Below are 22,524 nucleotides of genomic sequence, written 5' to 3'. Positions count from 1 at the left end.
GGGGGCCTCAGCAGATCACTAGATATTTTGGACTTGGGGAAAACCATTTAAGGGCTTTAAGCAGGGAAGTGAAATGACTAGATTTGCTTTAGGATCCCCTGGAGAAGGGAATGGCAACGCACCGCAGTATTCTTGCCTGAAGAATCCCATGGACAGAGGAGCCTGGTGGGCTACAGTCCGTGGGGTCACAAAGAGGCGGACACAATGGAGTGACCAACACTTCCACTTTCACTTTCTTGTGAAGGGATGATGGGAAGTAAGAGCTTAAATGGAGAGATCTAAGCCACGACAGGTGAGGGAGGACGAGAGAGGGTTTCAGCGAGTCGGTGGGTGGGGAGTTGGGAGTGTTGGGTTGAAGAAAGGGAGATTCTGGGGAGATCGTCTCCATGGGGCTTGGGGATCTCATGGAGGACGAAAAGGAGGGAGGAGTTGGGCTTTTGCTGGTGTAGCTGGGTGCAAGGCGGCCCAGTCTTCTGATATGGGGCGCCAGGAAGAGGTGCAGATTTGGAAGTGACCATAGATACAGTTCGGATTTGCGAAACACGCAGGTTGGAGTGCTGGACCTGCAGGACAGGGAGTTCCAGTGGACACTGATGTTTGAGTCAGTGGCACCAGTCATGGGATTGAATGGTCCAACCCAACGGAAGATTTTCTTTTTAATGAAAAAATAAATACATTAGAAAAAAAAATATTTAGAAATTTGCCATCTTAAAAAAAAATCCTCATAGTTATAGCAAAGTCATACCTTAAAAAAAGCATGCAAGATGCCTCCTTCCATTCCATACTGAAGTCCAGCAGCAACTACGTAAGTGGCGAATTTTCTGACCTATTAGATAAAATACAAAAGAAAAGCTAAATGTATTATTATAAATCACAGTGAATCAGATTACTTTAGTGATTTTTTTTTTAATGAGCAGTTTAGTAAGTCTCATCACCTCTTTCAAAACCTCCTAACATATTTTGTGTGCCTGGCCTCTTGTTAATCCTTCAGCCGATTAGAACATGCTCATCGGTGTCCCAAGTACAATTATCAGGACAGACACCCCCCACCCTATCACCACTGAGATTCGACTGGGGGAGGCTGGATGTTGGTAAGTTGAAGAGAGAATTGTTAAATGAAGATGGAACACAAGTAGAGATGGGAACACCCCACCACCACCACCACCAGTATGAGAGAACTTTGTGAAAAGTTAAAGTCATTCAGTCCTATCTGACTCTTTGCGAGTCCATGGACTATACAGTCAATGGATTCTCCAGCCCAGAATACTGGAGTGGGTAGCCTTTCCCTTCTCCAGGGGATCTTCCCAACCCAGGATTGAACCCAGGTCTCCTGCATTGCAGGCGGATTCTTTACCAGCTGAGCTAACAGGGAATTGTAATTGATCTATATTCCTGTACAATGGGACTAGTGGATAAGCAAGGCAAGGGCAAGGTGACCAGGTCCCCTAGCTTTTCCTGCCTGTCCTAGAGAACGTGATATCAAAAGTCCCCAAAGGATTTGAAAAGCTTATGAACTTGCCTCAAAATGCTTAATTGGTCCACTGCTGCTGCTGCTGCTAAGCCACTTCAGTTGTGTCCGACCCTGTGCAACCCATAGACGGCAGCCCACCAGGCTCCCCTGCCCTGGGATCCTCCAGGTAAGAACACTGGAGCGGGTCACCATTCCCTTCTCCAAAACTGGTCCACAGTCTTGTGTCTATAGTACAGCCTGTAACTATGAATGTGACGGCTGCCGAAGTGGTGGCAGTAGGTAAACACTGGACAACCAGCCCCAGGAGTGCAGCGACCACGTCTGCTTTGCTCATGGCTGTGAGACCAGCTCCTACCCACAGGGCCTGGTACACAGATGTGAGACACAAGATTCTTTCCAAGCGTCTATCTACTTGATGAAAAACACTAGGTTAGAGAAGAGTTATTAGGACGAACAAGTTGGCCAGAGCAACCTTACTCCCTAACTGTTCAGAAAAGAGTGGTTAACAAAGCTTGGGATAGTTAACAGAGGAATGGATAAAGATGTGGTACGTATATACCATGGAATACTACTCAGCCCTCAAAAAGGACTAAATAATGCCATTTGCAGCCAGAGATGATCATACTTGGTGAAGTAAGTCAGAAAGAGAAAGACAAATACATATGAGATCACTTACACATGGTAGCTAAATATGACACAAATGAATGTATCTACGGAACAGAAACAGGCTCACAGACGTAGAGAGTAACTGTGGTTGATGAGGAGAAAGAGAGAAGAGAGAGGGGGTGCACTGGGAGTTTGGGGTTGGTAGATGTAAACTGTTACATTTAGAATGGGTAAACAACAGGTCCTACTGTATAAAGCACAGGGAATGGCATTCAATACCTTGTAATAAACCGTAATGGAAAAGAACATAAGTGAATGCATGTGTGTGTGTACCTGAGTCTCTTTGCTGTACAGCAGAGATTGGCCCAACATTGTATATCACCTATATTTTAATTTAAAAAAATTTAAAAAGAAAACTTGGAATAAAAAACCCTAAATTTTGATGGTGTCATTTTAGAGCATGGGACAAAGGTCATGTTTTTGTAATAAAAAAAGATACTAAGGTGATGCTATTTCTCCACTTTATTTATTTATTTATGGCTACATTGCACAGGCACTCCGGATCTTAGTTCCCTGACCAGGGATTGAGCCCACACCCCCCGCAGTGAAAATGCAGAGTCCTAAACACTGGGCCGCCAGGGAATTCCCTTATTTCTCCATTTTAGATTGCCATTCACATCCATTAAGGGCTTCCCTCGTAGCTGTCGGTAAAGAATCTGCCTGCAGTGCAGGAGACCTGGGTTCAATCTCGGGGTTGGAAAGATCCCCTGGAGAAGAAATGGCAACCCACTCCAGTATCCTTGTCTGGTAAATCCCATGGACGGAGGATCCTGGTGGGCTGCAGTCCACAGGGTCTCAAAGAGTCGGGCACGACTGAGCGACCAACACTCACTCCCATTGTTTTTGCATGTGTGATCATGCCTTCTCAACCAGTGATTTAGACATAAGTGATCAAGAAATCATGGATTTTCTATTGGGACAGATTTAATATAATATAGATACAGGATTTGGAGCTGGAAGAAATTTAGATTGTCTAGTCTAAACCCTTTTATATTACCTATTTAACTCCAAAAGTTGAATGACTTGGCTAAGATCATAAGCTAATGGATAGAAAATGGATTAGAATTCCCAGTCTCATATTTTTTTTTCTTCAAGTATTTTATATTCACAGTGTTTGTATTGCCAAAGTAAAAAAGAAAAAAATTTACTAGTAGCACAGTTTTGGGAACAGAGTTCCTACTGTAATATCCTCTGAGACCACTAGGTGTCGTCTTAGAACTATAATTACCTACCATTACTGAAGGTCTGGGAGAAGGCGATGGCACCCCACTCCAGTATTCTTGCCTAAAATCCCATGGAGGAGTCTCATAGGCTAGCGTCCATGCGGTCACTAAGAGTCGGGCATGACTGAGCGACTTCACTTTCACTTTTCATTGGAGAAGGAAATGGCAACCCACTCCAGTGTTCTTGCCTGGAGAATCCCAGGGACAGAGGAGCCTAGTGGGGTGCCATCTATGAGGTCGCACAGAGTCGGACACGACTGAAGCGACTTAGCAGCGGCAGCAACTGAAGGTCTCGTGAGTATGGGAAAATGGCAGTGGATGAAAACTTAGAGGTTTGGGGGTTCTAAATAAATGCTACATAAGTTAAATGAGGCTAATGATAATATCACTTAATTCACAAAATTGTGAGGATTACCTATGAGGTATATGAGGATTACATGAGGTACTGTAAGTAATACATCTGGCATAGTACCTGGTACACGGTAAGCAAGCTTTCAATTTTTAGCTTGTTACTATTTATTCATCACCAAGGCACCCCTATCATATATTTTGATATAGAGAAATTAAAAAAATTTACAATATATGGATTTCAAAATGATAAAAACTTTCTGCAAGTGAAGACTAATAAGCTATTATCTTTGTTTATGTGAATTCTCAGCTAGAGGTATGTCAACAATCAGTGACATAGATGTGTCAAGATCAACCATTGAATGCTGGAGTTTTGGAGTCAGGAAAAAAATAAAACCCACAGGCTTTGGTGTCTGATGGATCCAGGTTTCAATCACAGCTCCCTACCACTTGACACCTCTTTCCCACAAAGTCTGCATTTGTGAAATTAGAATAATTATGTACAAAACACAGGGCTTTCCCTGTGTGGCTAAGACTCTACGCTCCTAATGCAGGGGACGTGGCTGGTGAACTAGACCCCACATGTTGTTGTTTGTTTGCTAAGTTGTGTCTGACTCTCTTGTGACCCCATGGACTGTAGCCCATCAGGCTCCTCTGTCCATGGGATTTCCCAGGCAAGAATACTGGAGTAGGTTGCCATTTCCTTCTTCAGGGGATCTTCCCAACCCAGGGACAGAAACCACATCCCCTGCATTGGCAGGCGGATTCTTTACCACTGAATCACCCGGGAAGCCCCAAAGTGGGAATGAGGAAGAGGAAACTGCATTTTCCCCTTTTCCCAGACTCTGTCTCATTTATTTCTTACAGCTACTCTGAAAAGTGCATATAAACCTCATCTTAGAGGGAATTCCCTGAAAGTCCAGAGGCTAGGATTTGGTGCTTTCACTGCCAAGGGACAGGGTTCAATCTCTGATTGGGGAACAAAGACTTTGCACACGCATACACACATTCCCACTCTTGAGCTACTTGCTTCTTCTGGACCAACGAGCCCTTTGGATCTACACTGGGCTCTGCTGAGGACCCCATACAAGGCTTCCATCTTAGGGGGCTGGGCCAGAACTTGGGCCAGGACACGGCCTCTCTGAGGGAGCCTGAAGCTTGGCGGTCTGTGTAAGGACATGGGACCTAAATGCAGAGATAGGGAGCCGGCTAAGGTGATGTATGCAGAGCACGTGGAATGGTCCTGACCAGGCGCATTGCAAGCTGCCTCCAGGAGAGCTTTTCCTACTCAAAAGGTTCTACTACTTGAGACTTACGTTTTTCCCAAATTTGAGAACCATTTTTTCAGCATTTATGTGGTCCAGAAAATTAGGATGTTGCTTTCTTCTTCGATAATCCTCTTCAGTAAATGGGACCTCAGAGTCATCCTACGGGAAAAAAAAGCGCAGAGTCCATGCGTTAGCACAATGGAAACTTCCAAGCCCCAAGGTGCTAGGGAAATCTGTACCATGGATTTCAGTTTATCCCTTTGATTCTCCAGGAAGAAATGCTGAACTGTCCCTCTGAGGGACTGTATAGGAGCGCGAGTTGTGGAGAGAGCAAGTGATGAACAGCTCAGTGGACAGTCTGGAAGCATTTTTCATTCCTGATTCTTAGGACAAAAACTTGTGCAGAGTATGTTATTAACTTGAAGGAAAGAGGCAGTATGGAAAAGAAGGAAAAAAACATTTCCTTTAAGCTCAAAGTGTTCTAAAAACTACTGCTTATTTCTACAGTGACTTAACTTTCTTGAAAATGTTTCAGCTAGTCAAATTCTATCTTTTTTTTTTTTTTTTTGACCACACCTCAAAGCTTGAGAGATTTCAGTTCCCCGACCAGGGCTCAAACCCTGGTCCCTGGAGGTGAGAGTGCTGGGTCCAACCACTGAACCACCAGGGACTTCCCCAAATTCTATCATTTATACTTCATCTAAACAAAATTTTAAAATTTAAACGTCTTCTTTTATTCTGTAGAGAGGTGATTCTATAACGACATTAAAAATAAACTCATTTCTTAATAGTTCTTGATGTGTGTGTAGTCTCATTTATTCTTTTAATTTTATTTTTGGCTGGGCTGGGTCTTCGTTGCTTCGTGGACTTTTCTCCGGTTGCGGCGAGTGGGGGCTGTTCTCTGGCTTCAGTACGCGGGCTTCTCATCGCCGCAGCTTCTCTTTTTGAGGAACACAGGCTCTAGGGCACATCGGCTCAGCAGTTGCGCTGCATAAGCTTGCTCCTCATCACGGAGAATCTTCCTGAACCAGGGACTGAACCCGTGTCTCCCGCACTGGCAGCCAGATTCTGACCCACTGAACCACCAGGGAAGTCCCCTGCCATTTCATTTTTTAAATCTAAATTGGGAGGCTTTTTTCTTCTTCTTCTTTTCCCCACTGCGTCTTTCCCTCAAGTCAACCCCGTGTTAATTAGAACATACTCTGCTCAAGTTTCTGTCTTAGGCTTTAAAAACTGGCTTCATTAGATAGGACATCAGTTTGCCCTAAGAATCAGGAATGGAGAATATTTCCCAACAGTCCACTGAGCTGTTCATCTCTTGGTCCCTCCACAACTCACGCTCCTAGAGTCCCTCGGAGGGACAGTTCAACAGAAACTTCCTGTAGAACAAAATGGAGAAACTGAAATCCATGGTACAGATTTCTCCCCAGTCCATACAGATTTAGAGGTCCTACTTGGAGTAGGATTTCTGATTTTTTTTTTTTTTTACCAAGCTGCATAGCATATGGGATCTTAGTTCCCTGATCAGGGACTGAACCAGTGCCCCGTGTCATGGAAGCACAGAGTCTTAACCACTGGACCTCCAGGAAAGTCCCAGGATTTCAAAAAATACAGTCTAATCAGAAGCCTTCCAATCACGTCACAGTGCTCTAAGATAAATAACCGGACAAAAGCATCTGAGTCCAGGGCTTATCCAAACTTAATCAGAGAGGCAGAATGAACACAAGGATGAGAACCCGGAGGCAGAACAATTGTTGGCAGGTTTGAGAAATGGGAAGAAGGGCTGAGATGACTAGAGCCAAGCTGGGGATTGGTAGAGGAGGAGGTAGGCAGTGCCAGGCTGCCAGGGTTTGTGGACCAGGTGAAGGAGTTTAGAGTCATCCTAAAGACATGAGAAGGCATGGGAGGATTTTCAGCATTTTAAGCAGGACTATAATGTTACCGACTTAATGGATATGAACTTGAGCAAACTCCAGGAGATAGTGGAGGACAGGGAAGCCTGGTATGCTGCCGTCCATGGGGTCGCAAAGACATGACTTAGCGACTGAACAACAACAGTGGCATGATCTGAATTATATTTGAACAAGGTCACAAGCTATTTGTTGGAGACTGCCTTGGAAGGATGTGATGGCAGCTGCCAGTTCCGAGGCCATCCTCGTCGCCCACAGATACAATGAGAACAGGATGCATTTAGGAGACATTTTGGATGAGGAATTAACAGAATTGAGTGATGAACTGACTGATGGATGAAAAGGAGAGAAGGTGAGCAGTGGACAAGGTGGACACTACTGGGAGAAAGACGGAGAAAGAGTTTTTTGGGGAAGATCCAGTAAGTCCACCCCAATTCTGTGTCCATAGTAGATACTTAATGAATACATGTCATCTAATTAGCTGACCTCTTAAATATACCCAGTGGCTCATATGTAGGATTGCCAGGACACCCAGCTAAATTTGAATGTCAGATAAACAAATATTTTTTCAAGTATGAGGATGTCTTAGGGCATGAAATACACTTACATGACACATTATTTGCAGTTTATCTGAAATTTAAATTTACCTGGGTGTCCTGTATTTTTATTAGCTACATCTGGCAGTCCTACTCACAGCGGATCTATAATCAGCTTTGCCTTCAGGATGGACTGAGTCCTGGCATCTCCCTGGTCCCAGTGACTGTGGCACGGTGGCCAGCCTGCCTAACTGACCTTCCTGCTCCCTGTGGCTGGCTGCCCAGTGCCCTCTCCTGGGCCTTGTACCACCCTCAGTCCTTATGGCAGTGACAGAAACAGTTACATTTCAGGTGACCTGGTTCCCTGGTCACAGGTCTGGACAGCCAGTCAGTGTCTCCCCTGCATTCTGAGACTAAGACTGGGCCACCCTCTCTGGCCAGCTGCACTGGGCCCGTAAGGTCTAGCCAATCCTGGGCTGCAGGCTTCGAGCCGTCATCTCCAATTCCTGGTTGGGACTGAGATCTGGTTTGTACATTTTGAAACTTCCCTACCGATTGTGGGGCTATGTTCCCTCTAGTCCTTAAATTTTACGTGTTACAAACAAATGACAAATAAAATGTCTTTTAAACTTGCATCTTTCATACAGGTTCTAGTCTCTTGCAAACATTTGTATCAGTCGCTTTTCCAGTAAGTGAAGAGTCGCCATACTGTCGGCATAAAACCAGGACTCTTCTATTGTTGTATACTGATGTGTTGCCATTTCTAGAAACCACCTGCCTTATTAACACCTCATTACAATCAACAGGCTCACTGATAGGCCTCATCTTCTTAGGAACCGGAGAACTGACTATGTAGAGCCATCTCCCTTTTCTTCGAGGACACTGGGTGAACCTGCTGTCTGGTAAGACTCTGGGGGACCCTCTTTTTAATTGGTCATTGTGTTTGACTCCCCGTGCGGATCACTTGCTGGACTCTTTTCCCCCTGGTCATTATTCTCTTTCTCCCACCTGGTCGGTATGTGTGATGACAGATCCCATCTGCTCTTCTGGGCTATCCGGTTAAGCCAATGTCATCTCTGGTCCCCCCTCTTCACTCAGTATAAAAAAACAAATACATAGCTATACTTTTATTACTATTTTTAAATTTTTGGTGGTACCCCATGGCACGTGGGACCTTAGTTCTGCAACCAGGGATCAAACCTGTGCCCTCTGCATTGGAAGATGGAGTCTTAACTGCTGAACCACTGAGGAACTCCCTATACTTCTAAAACAGATACTATGGAAAAAACCTGGGTATATTAAGATTCTCCAACTTATTAAAATTGTTTAATATTTACAAATGAAAACATTCTACTTATCCTTTTGTATTTAAAAAATCTTAAATGCAGTTTTGTATTTGTTTAGATGTTTTTGGCTACAAATAACAAAACTGGAAATCAAAATGGCCTCAAAAGTGCGAGGATGCATTATTTCTCGTAAGTAACAGCCCCAAATCGAGCGCCTTCTGGTGTCGTGTGATGGGCGTCTTCTCCGCCCTGTGGATGCCTTTTTAAGTCTGCCTCCCTCGGGGTGTGGTCTTCCTCGTCAGGCTCACAGAAGACTGTCAGCAGCAGCTTCAGGTGTCACATCCAGGCACGACAACATCCCCAGGGGGACAAAGGCTGCCTCTTGTTTAAGCTCTCTTCATTAGGGATGAGCCCTTCCCTGAGGAGCCTGGACTCAGCTGACTTCCTGGGCACAGAGCTAGATGGCATCTCTCAGGCTTCCTTGCAGTTGGGTGTGGCCACATGATTGGACAGAACTGAAGCTGGAACAACAGACTGGATCAAAATGAGAAAGGAGTATGTCTTATAGGAGTATAAGGAGTATGTCAATATATACAGAAAGGCTGTATATATTGTCACCCTGCTTATTTACCTTATATGCAGAGTATATCATGAGAAATGCCGGGCTGGGTGAAGCTCAAGCTGCAATCAAGACTGCCGGGAGAAGTATCAACAACCTCAGATATGCAGATAATACCACTCAAATGGCAGAAAGCAAAGAAGAACTAAAGACCCTCTTGCTGAAGGTGAAAGAGGAGAGTGATACAGCTGGCTTAAAATTCAACATTCAAAAAAACTAAGATCATGGCTTCTGGCCCCATCACTTCATGGCCAACAGATGGAGAAAACGAGAAAACAGCAGCAGATTTTATTTTCTTGGGCTCGAAAAACACTGTGGATTGTGACTGCAGACACGAAATTAAAAGATGCTTACTCGGGAGAAAATCTATGACAAACCTAGACAGCGTGTTGAAAAGCAGAGACAGCACTTAGCTGACAAGGGTCCACATAGTCAAAGACATGGTTTTTCCAGTAGTCATGTATGGATGTGAGAGTTGGAGCATAAAGAAGACTGAGAATTGAATAATTTATGCTTTCAGGTTGTGGTGCTGGAGAAGACTCTTGAGAGTCCCTTGGACAGCAAGAAGATCAAACCAGTCAATCCTAAAGGCAATCAATTCTGAGTATAACCATTGGAAGGACTGACGCTGAAGCTGAAGCTCCAATACTTTGACCACCTGATGCAAAGAGCCAACTCATTGAGAAAGACCCTGATGCTGTGGAAGACTGAGGGCAAGAGGAGAAGGGGGCAACAGAGGATGAGATGGCTGGATGGCATCATCGACTCAGAGGACATGAGTTTGAGCAAGTTCTGGGAGATGGTGAAGGACAGGGAGGCTGCACTCGATGGGGTTGCAAAGAGTCAGACATGACTGAGCGACTGAACAACAACAAAAACCCGTTTAAAACAAACAAACAAACCACGGTGAGAGGATGGGAACATGCCAAAGGGACACAGAAGCTAACACTGGAGCCATTTCCCCATATTTTCTTTGGAGGAACCATCTCTTCCCCACTCTCGGCCTTTTTAGTTAAGGAGGCTGATCATTCCTGCCTGTAGAAGTGGGTACATGATCCCAGGTGTGGTCAATCAGAGTTCGGCATTCCCCCGGTCACAGTGACTGGTTCACGGTTAAGCCTGTGATGTAAGACCTGTAAGAATGGCATATTCCAGAGCTGGGGAGGGACATGGCCTAAAGGGAGAAGAGATGTCAAGCTCTAGAGATAAAAGCCTGGGAGCTCCTGGGGGCCAGAAGGAGTGGAGAACTTACCCGAGAATAAGCCTAGAGAAAAGAAGCAGTTGAAGGGAGAGAAAGAGTAGGTTCGTTCTGAGCACTGTTTAAGCCGCTAGATACAGCTGTACCTGAAGCCCATTGTCTGACTACCCAGTTATGAGTCAATAAATCCCCATTTTGCTTAAGTCTGTATGAGTTTGTTAATAACTGAAGGAGTGAGGACAATCAATCAGGCCAGTGAAATGACCAGCCAGTCAAGTGACCAACGACTGTTTTGTAACAGACACTTTACTAGATACTCTGAGGGTTGGAACTTCAACAGGAATAAAGTGACAGGCCTGCTCCTTGAGGCGATGGCAACCAAGTGGAGGAGGTGAGTGAGATTCACAAGAAATGGACAGAAACCCTCCGGTTCCTGCCCTCGAGGACCTCTGCGTCCACTGAGGGAGAGAGAATTAAACAAATAAATTACCTCTGACGCAAGAAGTGTGATAAATGCTTAAATACTTCCTTGTTATAAATAAAGCATTCCATTGAGTCTAACATGCGCCTTTTTGCTTCCCCATTTTAACATCTCTGAAATTGGAATGTGTCCTGTCATCACTGGCTTATCACAACGTGCTCAGCGAGGAAGCATCCGCCATGCCATCCTCGTTGGAGCCTGGGTCAGCTTGGGGTCACCTTGAGCACATATCATCTTTATACTGACTTAGGTACTACGCATGTTGGTCTAATTGCCTTTTAGGATGTCTTTTCCAAGATTATAGTGTGATTCAGTACTGGGATGAAAAGGCAGTTCACAGGCACAGAGGCATGGAGATAGAGCAGCAGATGGAAATCTGATATCAGCGGACAAGTCCGATTATATCAGCTTTATAGGAAAGTGTGTCCTCAGTCACTCAGTCGTGTCTGAGTCTTTGCAACCCCACAGACTGTAGCCAGCTCCACAGACTAGCCTGCCAGGCTTCTCTGTCTATGGGATTTCCCAGGCAAGAATACTAGAGCAGGTTGCCATTTCCTCCTCCAGGGCATCTTCTCTACCCAGGGGTCAAACCTGTGTCACCTGGGTCTCCTGCATTGGCAGGCAGATTCTTTACCACTGCCCCAGCCAGGGGTCAAACCCCTGCATTGGGAGTGTGGAGTCTTAGCCACTGGACCACCAGGGAAGCCCCTGAACTCTGAGTTTGAAGAAGTTTGGGGAATACTAGAACCACTGTATTTGCTTATATTTTTGCTTATATTTTGTATTTGCTTATATTTTCCCTTTTAATGTATGCACGGGAATATAAACGACAAAAATATAGGTACAGGTAAGTCTAAAAGAGCACGCTTTTCATACATTTAAAATAAAAAGTGATAAGGTTTGTTATAGTTGGACAGGCAGCATTTTCCTCTTCTTTCTCAGGGGCTTGTAAAACAACGTGGCCCCTTGGAATGGAGTGGCTTGGAGCCCATGAACTCTCAGTTCAGTCGCTCAGTCGTCTCCCACTATTTGCAACCCCAGGCTAACATGCAGCACGCCAGGCTTCCCTGTCCATGAACGCTGCGGAGTGCTTATTCAGGGGCAGAGTTCAGGAGTGTAAACACATTGAGAACTGCAGAAAGCTCTCTCCGCTTGCGCATTACAAGGTACGGAGGCCGCAATGCTGCGTAAAAGAAAAGCTAGCGCACTACTTACCGGGTCCAGGGGTTTGGACCGCGCCCAGGTCATCACCGTGGAGACCAAAATAAACACCTTCCGCTTTTCGAAATGGCTGCTTTCTTCGTTCAGGACTGCGGGGCCAAAAAGCGGAGTGGTTACTTGGATCCATGCAGAACGTGTTAAAATGCTGTGGACTTTTCATTACCAGCCTGGCTTGAAGTGACTCCTCTTTCAAGCAGCGACTTGACACCAGGGGGCGCCCCCTCTGACGCCTCACTGCCCCTCCCAGTCTTTGCTCCCGGCCGCCCTCCTCCAGCCATCCGACTTCCTCAGCGCCCAGCTCACAGTCCAGCCCCTTCCTATTTCCTGGCCTGCCGTGGTGTGCATCCATCTTTAGGTGGGCTCGTGATATTAGTAATGATAGCTGACATGGTGGTGTTTTAGTCGCTTAGTTGTGTCCGACTCCTTGCCACCCCCATGGACTGTAGCCGGCCAGGCTCTTCCGTCCGTGGGATTCTCCAGGCAAGAATACTGGAGTGGGTTGCCATTTCCTCCTACAGGGGATCGTTCTGACCCAAGGATGGACCCTGCGTCTCCTGCATTGCAGGCAGATTCTTTACCAACCGAGCCACCAGGGCATGAATGGCAACAATTCATGGGCTTTCGTGAATAATTCCTGGTGTCTCAAATGATAAGGAATCTGCCTTCAAAGCAGGAGATCGGGTTCAATCCCTGGGTTAGGAAGATCCCCTCGAGGAGGGCATGGCAACCCACTCCAGTATTCTTGCCTGGAGAATTCCATGGACAGAGGAGCCTGGCAGGCTACAGTCCATGAGGCTGCAAAGAGTCAGACATGATTGAGCAATACAGGCAGGCACTGAATTCTTACCATCAGGAGGTAGATGTTTCTATAGATAAGGGAAGGGAAGCACACTTCCCATTTGCCCAGAATCATGGAATGAAGCCGTGGGACAGAGTCCAGTTCTAGAAGCCTGGTTGTCTGGCCTGTGGTCCCCACTATGTCTCTTCCCTGGCTTCATGGAGAGTGGAGTGGGAGGCTTGAATCAGAAGGCTAGGCCTCTCTGTTGTTTAAAAATCTTTTTTAAAAAATTTAAATATAGCTAACTTTCCATGTTGGGAGGGATTGTGGGCAGGAGAAAAAGGGGACGACAGAGGATGAGATGGCTGGATGGCATCACTGACTCGATGGACGTGAGTCTGAGTGAACTCCGGGAGATGGTGATGGACAGGGAGGCCTGGTGTGCTGCGATTCATGGGGTCACAGAGTGGGACACGACTAAGCGACTGAACTGAACTGAACTTTCAATGTGATGCTAGCTTCAGGTGTACAGCAAAGTGATTCAGTTGTATCCATCTATACCTATATGGGTTCCCTGGTGGCTCAGTGGTAAAGAATCCGCCTGCCAATGCAGGAGATGCAGGTTTGATTCCCTGGTTGGGAAGATCCCTGGAGAAGGAAATGGCAACCCACTCTAGGAGTCTTGGTTGGGAAATCCCGTGGACAGAGGAGCCTGGCAGGCTACTGTCCATGGGGTTACAACGAGTTGGACACTCTTAGAAACTGAAAATAAAATCTATATCTATACATTCTTTTTTTTTTTTTTTCAGAATCTTTTCCATTATAGGTTATTATAAGACCATGACTATGGAACCCTGTGCTATACAGTAGATCCTTATTGTTCGTCTAGTTTATATATAATAGTGTGTACATGTTAATCCTGAACTCTTAAGTTATCCACCCCCCACCAACCCATAACCATGTTTCTTTTCTGTGTCTGTGAGTCTATTTCTACTTTGTAAATAAATTCATTTACATTTTTTAGGCTTTCACATATAAGTGACATCACATGATATTTGTCTTTCTCTAACTTACTTCACTTAGTATGATATTCTCTAGGTCCATTCATGTTGCTATAAATAGCATTATTTGTTCTTTTTTTTTTTTTTTTAATGGGACCAGGCCCTCTCATGATTTCACATAAAGCAGTGCTATTTAGCTTAAGTCCTTGTGGAAAGAAGTAATTTTCCATCCCCCCAGCTGTCCCTGGTTGGGGTAGAGCCGCCCATGAGCTGTGGCTGGGGGCTGTGGGTTTGTGGGTGGAGGGTTTTGGTAACACCTCGATGCTTGATTATGAACAATATGTAGACACTGGAATTTAGAATAGCGGTGGACTGGACCCATGAGTATTTGGTGTCCAAAACGCTTGTTATTTTCCAGGAGGGCTCTCCACACATTTAAACATTGGAGTGGAGTGGAACTCACTGTCGTGTCCGACTCTTTGCAATCCATGGACTGTAGCCCACCAGGCTCCTCTGTCCATGGGATTTTCCAAGCAAGAATACCAGAGCAGGTGGCCATTTCCTCCTCCAGTGGATCTTCCCAAACCCAGGATCAAACTCAAGTCTCCTGAGTCTCCTGAACTGGCATGCGAATTCTTTACTGCTGAGCCACCAAAGAGTTCCCCATGAAAAGAACTGTGGTATCAAAGTTTGAGAACCTGGGGCAGGAGATAGATGGGTCCCTGGAACAAAGAGTTGGAAATTGTTCTCTGTGATCTGATGTTGTTGTTCAGTTGCTAAGTCATGTCCTACTCTGTGCTACCCCATGAACTGCAGCATGCCAGGCTTCCCTGTCCTTCACTGTCTCTCTGAGTTTGCTCAAACTCATGTCCATTGAGTCAGTGATGCCATCCAACCATCTCATCCCCTGTCACCCTACTCCTCCTGCCCACAATCTTTGCCAGAATCAGGGTCTTTTTCCAATGAATTGGCTCTTTGCATCAGATGGCCAAAGTATGGGAGCTTCAGCATCAGTCCTTCCAATGAATGTTCAGGGTTGATTTTCCAGTAGTCATGTATGGATGTGAGAGTTGGACTATAAAGAAAGCTAAGCACTGAAGAATTAATGCTTTTGAACTGTGGTGTTGGAGAAGACTCTTGAGACTCCTGTGGACTGCAAAGAGATCCAACCAGTCCATCCTAAAGGAAATCAGTCCTGAATATTCATTGGAAGGACTGATGCTGAAGCTGAAACTCCAATACTTTGGCCACCTGATGTGAAGAACTGACTGATTTGAAAAGACCCTGATGCTGGGAAAGATTGAAGGCAGGAAGCGAAGGGGACGACAGAGGATGAGATAGCTGGATGGCATCACTGACTCAATGGACATGAGTTTGAGTAAACTCCGGGAGTTGGCTGGACAGGGAGACCTGGCATGCTGCAGTCCATGGGGTCGCAAAGAGTCGGACATGACTGAGCAACTGAACTGAACTGAACTGAACTGAACTGATTTCCTTCAGGACTGACTTGGTTTGATCTCGCTGTCCAAGTGACTCTAGATAAGAGACCACTTATTTTTCTCATTCTTGAAGTCAGGAGACCTCCCTTAGTATGCACAGGACGCACAGAAAGGCTCCCTGGAGGTCAGAAAGGGAGGGGGCATCACCCCGCAGTAAGTGATGCTCACTACCCATAGGCCTCTTCGGTGGATTCCGTCTTGGCTGAGAGATGCGCACGCACACATGGGAGGATCCTCAGATACACCAAATATGGACTCTGAGTCTGGCAAATCATTTTGATTTGCCAAAAGAAACCCAGGAGAAAGGCCCCATAAAAGTGACTGAAACTACCTCCACGGCACTCAGACTCCCTCTCCGAGTCCGCTCGTGTCTATCCACACTTACTTGTACTCTTTTCCTCCTAATAAACATTTTACTTGTTTCACTACTGTCCTTCTTCATGGGAACTCATTTCTGCAAAGTCAAGGGGCCAGGGCCTTGTCACTGACCCCTGGTCTAGTGGCTAGGACTAGATGCTCTCACCGCCTCGATTGACCTCAGTCTCTGGCCGGGAACTGAAACCCCGCTCCAAGCCGCTTCAGGCTGAGGCCACCCGATCAAATCTTCAATGTTCCCGTGATGATTAATGGGAAGGATCCTATAAGGTGCTGAAGCTCATCTGTTATAGCGGGAAGTCAGTGGTTAATATCTAAAATTCATAATCAAAGGACATCAGTACAGGCATTTTTGTGTGTGTGTATTAAAAGGAACAAGTGGGTTAAATAAGGCTCCTTTGGGGGAGTAAGGATGGGATGGGAAAGAAATGCATGAAATTTTTTTTTCTTCTAAATCCTTCTGTGCTTTTTAAAATTTTTGAAATACATCCAGGCTTTATATCAGAAAAGAATTAAAATTTAAGGAAAACTCTGAGTATGTATTATATAGAAAAAATCAATTTCCAAAGACCAGCACAAAATGAGAACTCAGTAAACATGAAGTCTGATTATTATTTTAGTTGGTGCAATTATCTTAGAAAGTGCAATTATACATCATCTGTTGATATTTGCAAAGGGACAAAATGTGGGGAGTAGGCAATTATAAAGCTCTGTTCTGAAATATGACACATTGCTCATGTTTTCGATTTGTATCTGAATGAAACTTAGGCCCACAGTGATAAATGAGAAATCAAACATTCTAAGCTCCTGAGGACTTCCGCACATCCAGAGAGAGTACTTTCCCATCATAAAGTTTTATTGAACGGAACTTCCCTAGTGGTCTAGTGGATAAGATTCCGTGCTTCCAAAGCAGGAGGCCTGGATTTGGTCTTTGGTCAGGGATCTAGATCCCCGACACTGCAACTAAGGCCTGGAGCAGCCAAATAAATTAATTAATTAATTTTTTTTTTTTAAGTTTTATTGGAACCCGGTTCATTCATTTACAGTTTTGTCTATAGTTGCATTTCTGCTACAGTGGCAGAGAAGTTGGCTTGAAAAGCCAAAAACCTGGCCTTTTACAGAAAAAGTTTGCTGACTCCTGGACTAAACTCCCCAAAATGAAGATATTGAAGTGTAAGTGATAGTCTTTCAGTTGCGTCCAACTCTTTGTGACCCATGGACTATATAGCCCGCCAGGCTTCTCTGTCCATGGAATTCTCCAGACAAGAATACTGGAGTGGGTAGCCATTTCTTCCTCCAGGGATCTTCCCAGCCCAGGGATAGAACCTGGGTCTCCTGCACTGTAGGAAGATTTATTACAGTCTGAGCCACCAGGGAACCACCTAACATAAAAGAAAAAATACTGCAAAGTAAGGTGCTTGTGTCTTTTTTCGTTGTCCTTCTGGTCTATAGAATGACAATTCAAATAAGCTCAGTTACTCTGGATTTAATAAGGATATGAATTATAAAGCACCAAATTGCTAAACATCACTTTGTTCCTTAGAGTTTATTACCTTTTTCAAAGCATTTAAAACATGCAAGTTCTTCCCAACCCCTGCTATCAGGGAACATCTGTTGAACTGAATCGAATCCGTAGAGTTAGAAATAATTCCTCTTCTCCTAAAGTCACATCCATCTCGTGACACCTTTTGTATCAACATACCAGTCTCTGTCCTGCACAAAAGTTTCTCCTGAGTCCCTTAGCTCTACTGTGGGCCTATAAAGTCTTGAGGTATCACTTTTATTTGTCTTTGTATCTTCCCAATACATTCAACCCCACCTCCTTGAGCAGTGTCCGTAGAATGAATAAAGGTTAAATTTTGAACATTAATGTTTCATTTCTTTAAATGATTAAAAAATTCTATTCTTTGAACACATAGACCAGTGGAATAGACTAGATAGCCCAGAAATAAACCCATGTACTTACGGTCTATCTTCGACAAAGGAGGCAAGACTACCCAATGGAGAAAAAGATAGTCTCTTCCATAAATGACACTGGGAAAACTGGACAGTTACATGTAAAAGAATGAACTCAGGACACTCCCTAACATCATATGCAGAAATACACTCAAAATGGATTAAAGACTTAACTGTAATACTGGAAACCATAAAACTCCTAGAGGAAAACTGGCAGAACACTTTTTGACATAAATTATAGCAGTATTTTTTCGATCTGTCTCATAAAGCAAAGGAAATAAAAATAAATAAATAAACAAATGGGACCTAATTAAATTTAAAAGCTTTTGCACAGCCACTAACAAAATGAAAAGACAGTGTACTAATGGGAAGAAACTATTTGCAAATGGGTAAAAACAATAAGGGATTAATATCCAACATATATAAACAGCTCATTCAACTCAACATCAAAAAAACAAACAACACAATTTTAAAAATGGGCAGAAGTGGATAGATATTTTTCCAAAGAGGAAATGCAGATGACCCACAAACATGTGAACAGATGCTCAACATCCCTAATCACTGCTGCTGCTGCTGCTGCTGCTGCTGCTGCTGCTGCTGCTGAGTCGCTTCAGTTGTGTCCGACTCTGTGCGACCCCATAGACGGCAGCCCAGCAGGCTCCCCTGTCCCTGGGATTCTCCAGGCAAGAACACTGGAGTGGGTTGCCATTTCCTTCTCCGATGCATGAAAGTGAAAAGTGAAAGTGAAGTCGCTCAGTTGTGTCTGACTCCTCTCAACCCCATGGACTGCAGCCCACCAGGCTCCTCTGTCCATGGATTTTCCAGGCAAGAGTACTGGAGTGGGGTGCCATTGCCTTAGGAAACGCAAATCAAAACCACAATCAATAAGGTATCACCTCACATCCGTTAGAATGGCTGTTATAAAAAAGACAACAAATAACAACTTCTGGTGAGGATGCGGAGAAAAGGGAACCCTTGTACACCATTGCCAGGAAAGTACATTGGTGCAGCTGCTGTGGAAAACAATATGAAAGTTTCACAAAAACTAAAAATAGAACTATCATATGACCCAACAGTTCCACTCTTGGGTCTATATCTGAAAAAACAAAGACGCTAATTCAAAAAGATACAGGTACCCCATGTTCACAGCAGCATTATTTACAATAGCCAAGATATGCAAGCAATCTATGGTCCTTCAACAGATGAAGGGATAAAGAAGAATTCATATAGATAGATATATATTTTAGTGTGTGTACACTGGAGTACTGTATACTATACTCAACTATAAAAAAAGAATGACATTTTGCCATTTGTAACAACATGGATAGACTTACTATGCTGAGTAAAATAAGTCAGACAGAGCAGGACAAATATTATCTAATATACTTATATGTGGAATCTAAAAAATATACAAACTAGTGAATATAACAAAAAAGAAGGAGACTCACGGAACTAGAGAAAAAACTAGTGGTTACCAGTGGGGAAAGGGAAGAGGGAGGGGCTAGATAAGGGTAGGGAATTAAAAGGTACAAACTATTAGGGATAGTCAAGGCCATGGTCTTCCCAGTGGCCATGTACGGTTGTGAGAGCTGGACCATGCAAAAGGTGGAGCACCAAAGCAGTGATGCCTTCCAACTGCGGTGCTGGAGAAGACTCCTGAAAGTCCCTTAGTCAGCAAGGAGATCAAACCAGTCAATCTGAAGGGAAGTCAATCCTGAATTCTCGTTGGAAGGATTGATGCTGAACCTGAAGCTCCAGTATTTTCGTCATCTGATGTGAACAGCTGACTCATTGGAAAAGTCCCTGATGCTGGGAAAGATTGAAGGCAGAAGGAGAAGAGGGTGTCAGAGGATGAGATGGCTGGATGGCATCACCGATGTAATGGACATGAACTTGGACAAATTTCAGGAGATGGTAAGGGACGGGGAGGCCTGGTGTGCTGCAGTCCATGGGGTCGCAAAGAGTCAGACACGACTGAGTGACTAAAAATAACATTAGGTATAAAAGAAGCTATAAGGATATATTGTGCAACACAGGAAATACAGCCAACATTTTATAATAACAGTAAGTAGAGTATAACCTTCAAAAAGTATGACTTATAACACTGTACACTTTATAACATTGTACATCAATTTTGGGCTTCCCTGTAACTCAGACAGTAAAGAATCCTGCAATGCAGGTGACCTGGGTTCGATCCCTGGGTTGGGAAGATCCCCGGAGAAGGAAATGGCAACCCACTCTCATATTCTTGCCTGGAAAATCTTGTGGACAGAGGAGTTTGTCGTGCTACAGTCCATGGGGTCACTAGAGGTGGACGCAACTTAGTGACTAAACCACCACATCAACTATACTTCAATTTTAAAAAGTCTCAAAAAAAAAAAAAATAAAAAAATAAAAAAGTCTCTCCTTCGGGAGTACCTGTTGCTAAATTAACTTGGCAAGGAAGCCATTAGACTGAGGTGGCCCTAGCACCTTAGCAGCCTAGATGAGCAAACCCAAACCTAAAGAAACTAAGCACAAATAGTCGATAGACTCTCCCAAATAAGGGAAATGCTTAAGCTGCAGCCAATCAAATAATTGCAAGCTTCTGGCTTCTCTCTTCCCTGGTCACTTAGATGGTAAAGAATCTGCCTGCGATGTGGGAGACCCAAATTCGATCCCTGGGTCAGTTAGATCTCCTGGAGAAGGGAATGGCTACCTACTCGAGTATTTCTTGCCTGGAGAATTCCACAGATAGAGGAGTCTGGCAGGCCACACAGTCCATGGGGTCACAAAGAGTCGGACATGCTGCTGCTGCTGCTGCTAAGTCGCTTCAGTCGTGTCTGACTCTGTGCGAACCCATAGACGGAAGCCCACCAGGCTCCCCCGTCCCTGGGATTCTCCAGGCAAGAACACTGGAGTGGGTTGCCATTGCCTTCTCCCAGTCAGACATGACTGCGTGACTAATATTTAAGCTGTAGCCAATCAAATAACTGCATTGCTTCTGGGTTTTCTCACTCTTGCCCCTAGCTCCTGTAAGTGGATCTCCTAACCACTTCAAATTTGGTGCTGCCCAACATGAATAGATTCTTTTTTTTTTTTTTGTCTGCCTAGCTGTGGGGATCTTAGGCTTTGAACCTGGGCCCTTGGCAATGAAAGCACACAGTCCTAACCACTGGACCTCCAGGGGATTCCCAGTATGAATTGATTTTTGCTCACATAAACTCTTAAATATTTTCATATGCCTCTGTAAATGTTGTAACATTATCCATAGGCATATCTACTAGTTTGATCTCACCTCCTCTTTTAGGTAAATTTCAGATCAGTTCTCCCATGGTTCTAATTTGCCTGGTGTTCCTGGGATGGCTCTTAGGTAAGGTATATGGCACGAAAGTCCCACCCCTGGAGATGGAGGGTGCATCTCACTAACCGGAGACTGCCCAGATGGCTTCCTCTGCTTGCTGGGGGCTCTCAGTGATGTTATAAATGATAACATCACATTCCAGCAGGCGCAATAGAAGGTCTTCTTGAGACATGCCCTGAAAAAGAAAGTTGACAGTAATTTGTTGCAAGAAGCAGGGTCACCTTAATATTTAGATGGGAGTGACAATTTCCAGATGAGACATGCTGCCTGGATAGTCCCACAGGAAGAAAAATCACAGAGAAGGATTTTTTTTTAAATTTAAAATGAAATCTTGGCTCTCTTCTGTGTGTAGTTTTCAAATAACAAAGTTTATGAAAACAGCCGGGAACAGACAAATAAGATAATTACATAAAGATCTTAGGTACTATTTCTGCCTGCCGTTTAAACCCTGATTCAGGAGGGAAGAATTAGAACACATTGGAAGAAAATGTGTGAGGCATTAAAACGAACTCAAGCTTTGGGCCAGTTTCTTTGAGCCGTTATAGACCATCAATGACTCAGAAGTGCTGATAAGTGATTAACGTGGATTATTTCAGAATCCTCAAGGTGGAACAAATCTAGTCTCGAAATGTAAGGTCACTTATCGCAGTTGACAGCTGGGAGTATTTAAAAAATTCAGAACTAAAAAAAATTTACTAATTTTTGGCTGTGCTGGGTCTTCATTGCTCTGCGGGTTTTCCTCTAGTTTGGAGAGTGGGGGCTAATCTTTAGTGGCCGTGGGCAGGCTTCTCAATGCACAGGCTTTAGGGTGTGTGGGCTTTAGTAGTTGGAGCTTCTGGGTTCTAGAGTTCTGGGCTCTGGTTCTCCATGGACTTAGTTGCTCCGTGGCACGTGGGATCTTCCCAGGCCAGGGATCAAACCCGTGTCTCCTGCATTAACAGGTGGATTCTTTAACCACTGAGCCACCTGGGAATCCCTGCAATACAGAAACTTCTAATGGTTAAAAAAAAAAAAAAAAGTCTTATATGATATGAAAGTAACTTTGACGATCATTGTGTTTAACTAGTTATTCCCTGCTGTGTGGGGCCAGCAGATTTTGGTAGTACCGTACCGTGGGTGGGTATCAACCATAAAAGGACCAGGATTTGCACTGGTTGCTCTTCCTCCTGTCTCAGGGATCAGATATTCCTCCATAGATCCTTGACTGGTTGCATGAGAGCAGGACACTTCAGATCAAACTTGATCTCTTTACCACAGCTTCTTTTGGAGAATCACAAGAGGGGAGATGCCTTTCATCAGAGGTTGTGTGTGTGTGTTCAGTCGCTCAGTTGTGTCCGACTCTTCG

At 44.4% G+C, this 22,524-nt stretch overlaps 1 protein-coding gene and 1 long non-coding RNA gene across 5 annotated transcripts in view; one reads left to right on the top strand and one right to left on the bottom strand.

The window, feature by feature from the left end:
* Positions 1–22,524, bottom strand: part of AK7 (adenylate kinase 7) — a 69,373-nt gene that overhangs the window by 34,200 nt on the left and 12,649 nt on the right. For all 3 annotated transcript variants that reach the window (XM_060401466.1, XM_004017985.5, XM_027957377.2), the window contains exons 3-6: positions 21,246–21,354; positions 12,222–12,316; positions 5,025–5,135; positions 746–826 (exon numbers count right to left, since the gene is read on the bottom strand). In XM_060401466.1, coding sequence (XP_060257449.1) covers positions 746–826; positions 5,025–5,135; positions 12,222–12,316; positions 21,246–21,354 — 396 coding nt within the window. The remainder of the gene's footprint in view (positions 1–745; positions 827–5,024; positions 5,136–12,221; positions 12,317–21,245; positions 21,355–22,524) is intronic.
* On the top strand, positions 13–11,086 carry LOC132658096 (uncharacterized). Of its 2 annotated transcripts, XR_009597131.1 has the most exons (3): positions 13–292; positions 992–1,091; positions 8,229–11,086. It is a non-coding gene; the product is annotated as an uncharacterized LOC132658096 (long non-coding RNA). The 2 variants fall into 2 exon arrangements; XR_009597130.1 differs by lacking the exon at positions 8,229–11,086 and having other exon boundaries at positions 992–5,769.

Source organism: Ovis aries, chromosome 18 (assembly GCF_016772045.2).
Source record: "Ovis aries strain OAR_USU_Benz2616 breed Rambouillet chromosome 18, ARS-UI_Ramb_v3.0, whole genome shotgun sequence".
Taxonomy (NCBI): domain Eukaryota; kingdom Metazoa; phylum Chordata; class Mammalia; order Artiodactyla; family Bovidae; genus Ovis; species Ovis aries.
This window is presented reverse-complemented; position numbering and strand designations above follow the sequence as displayed.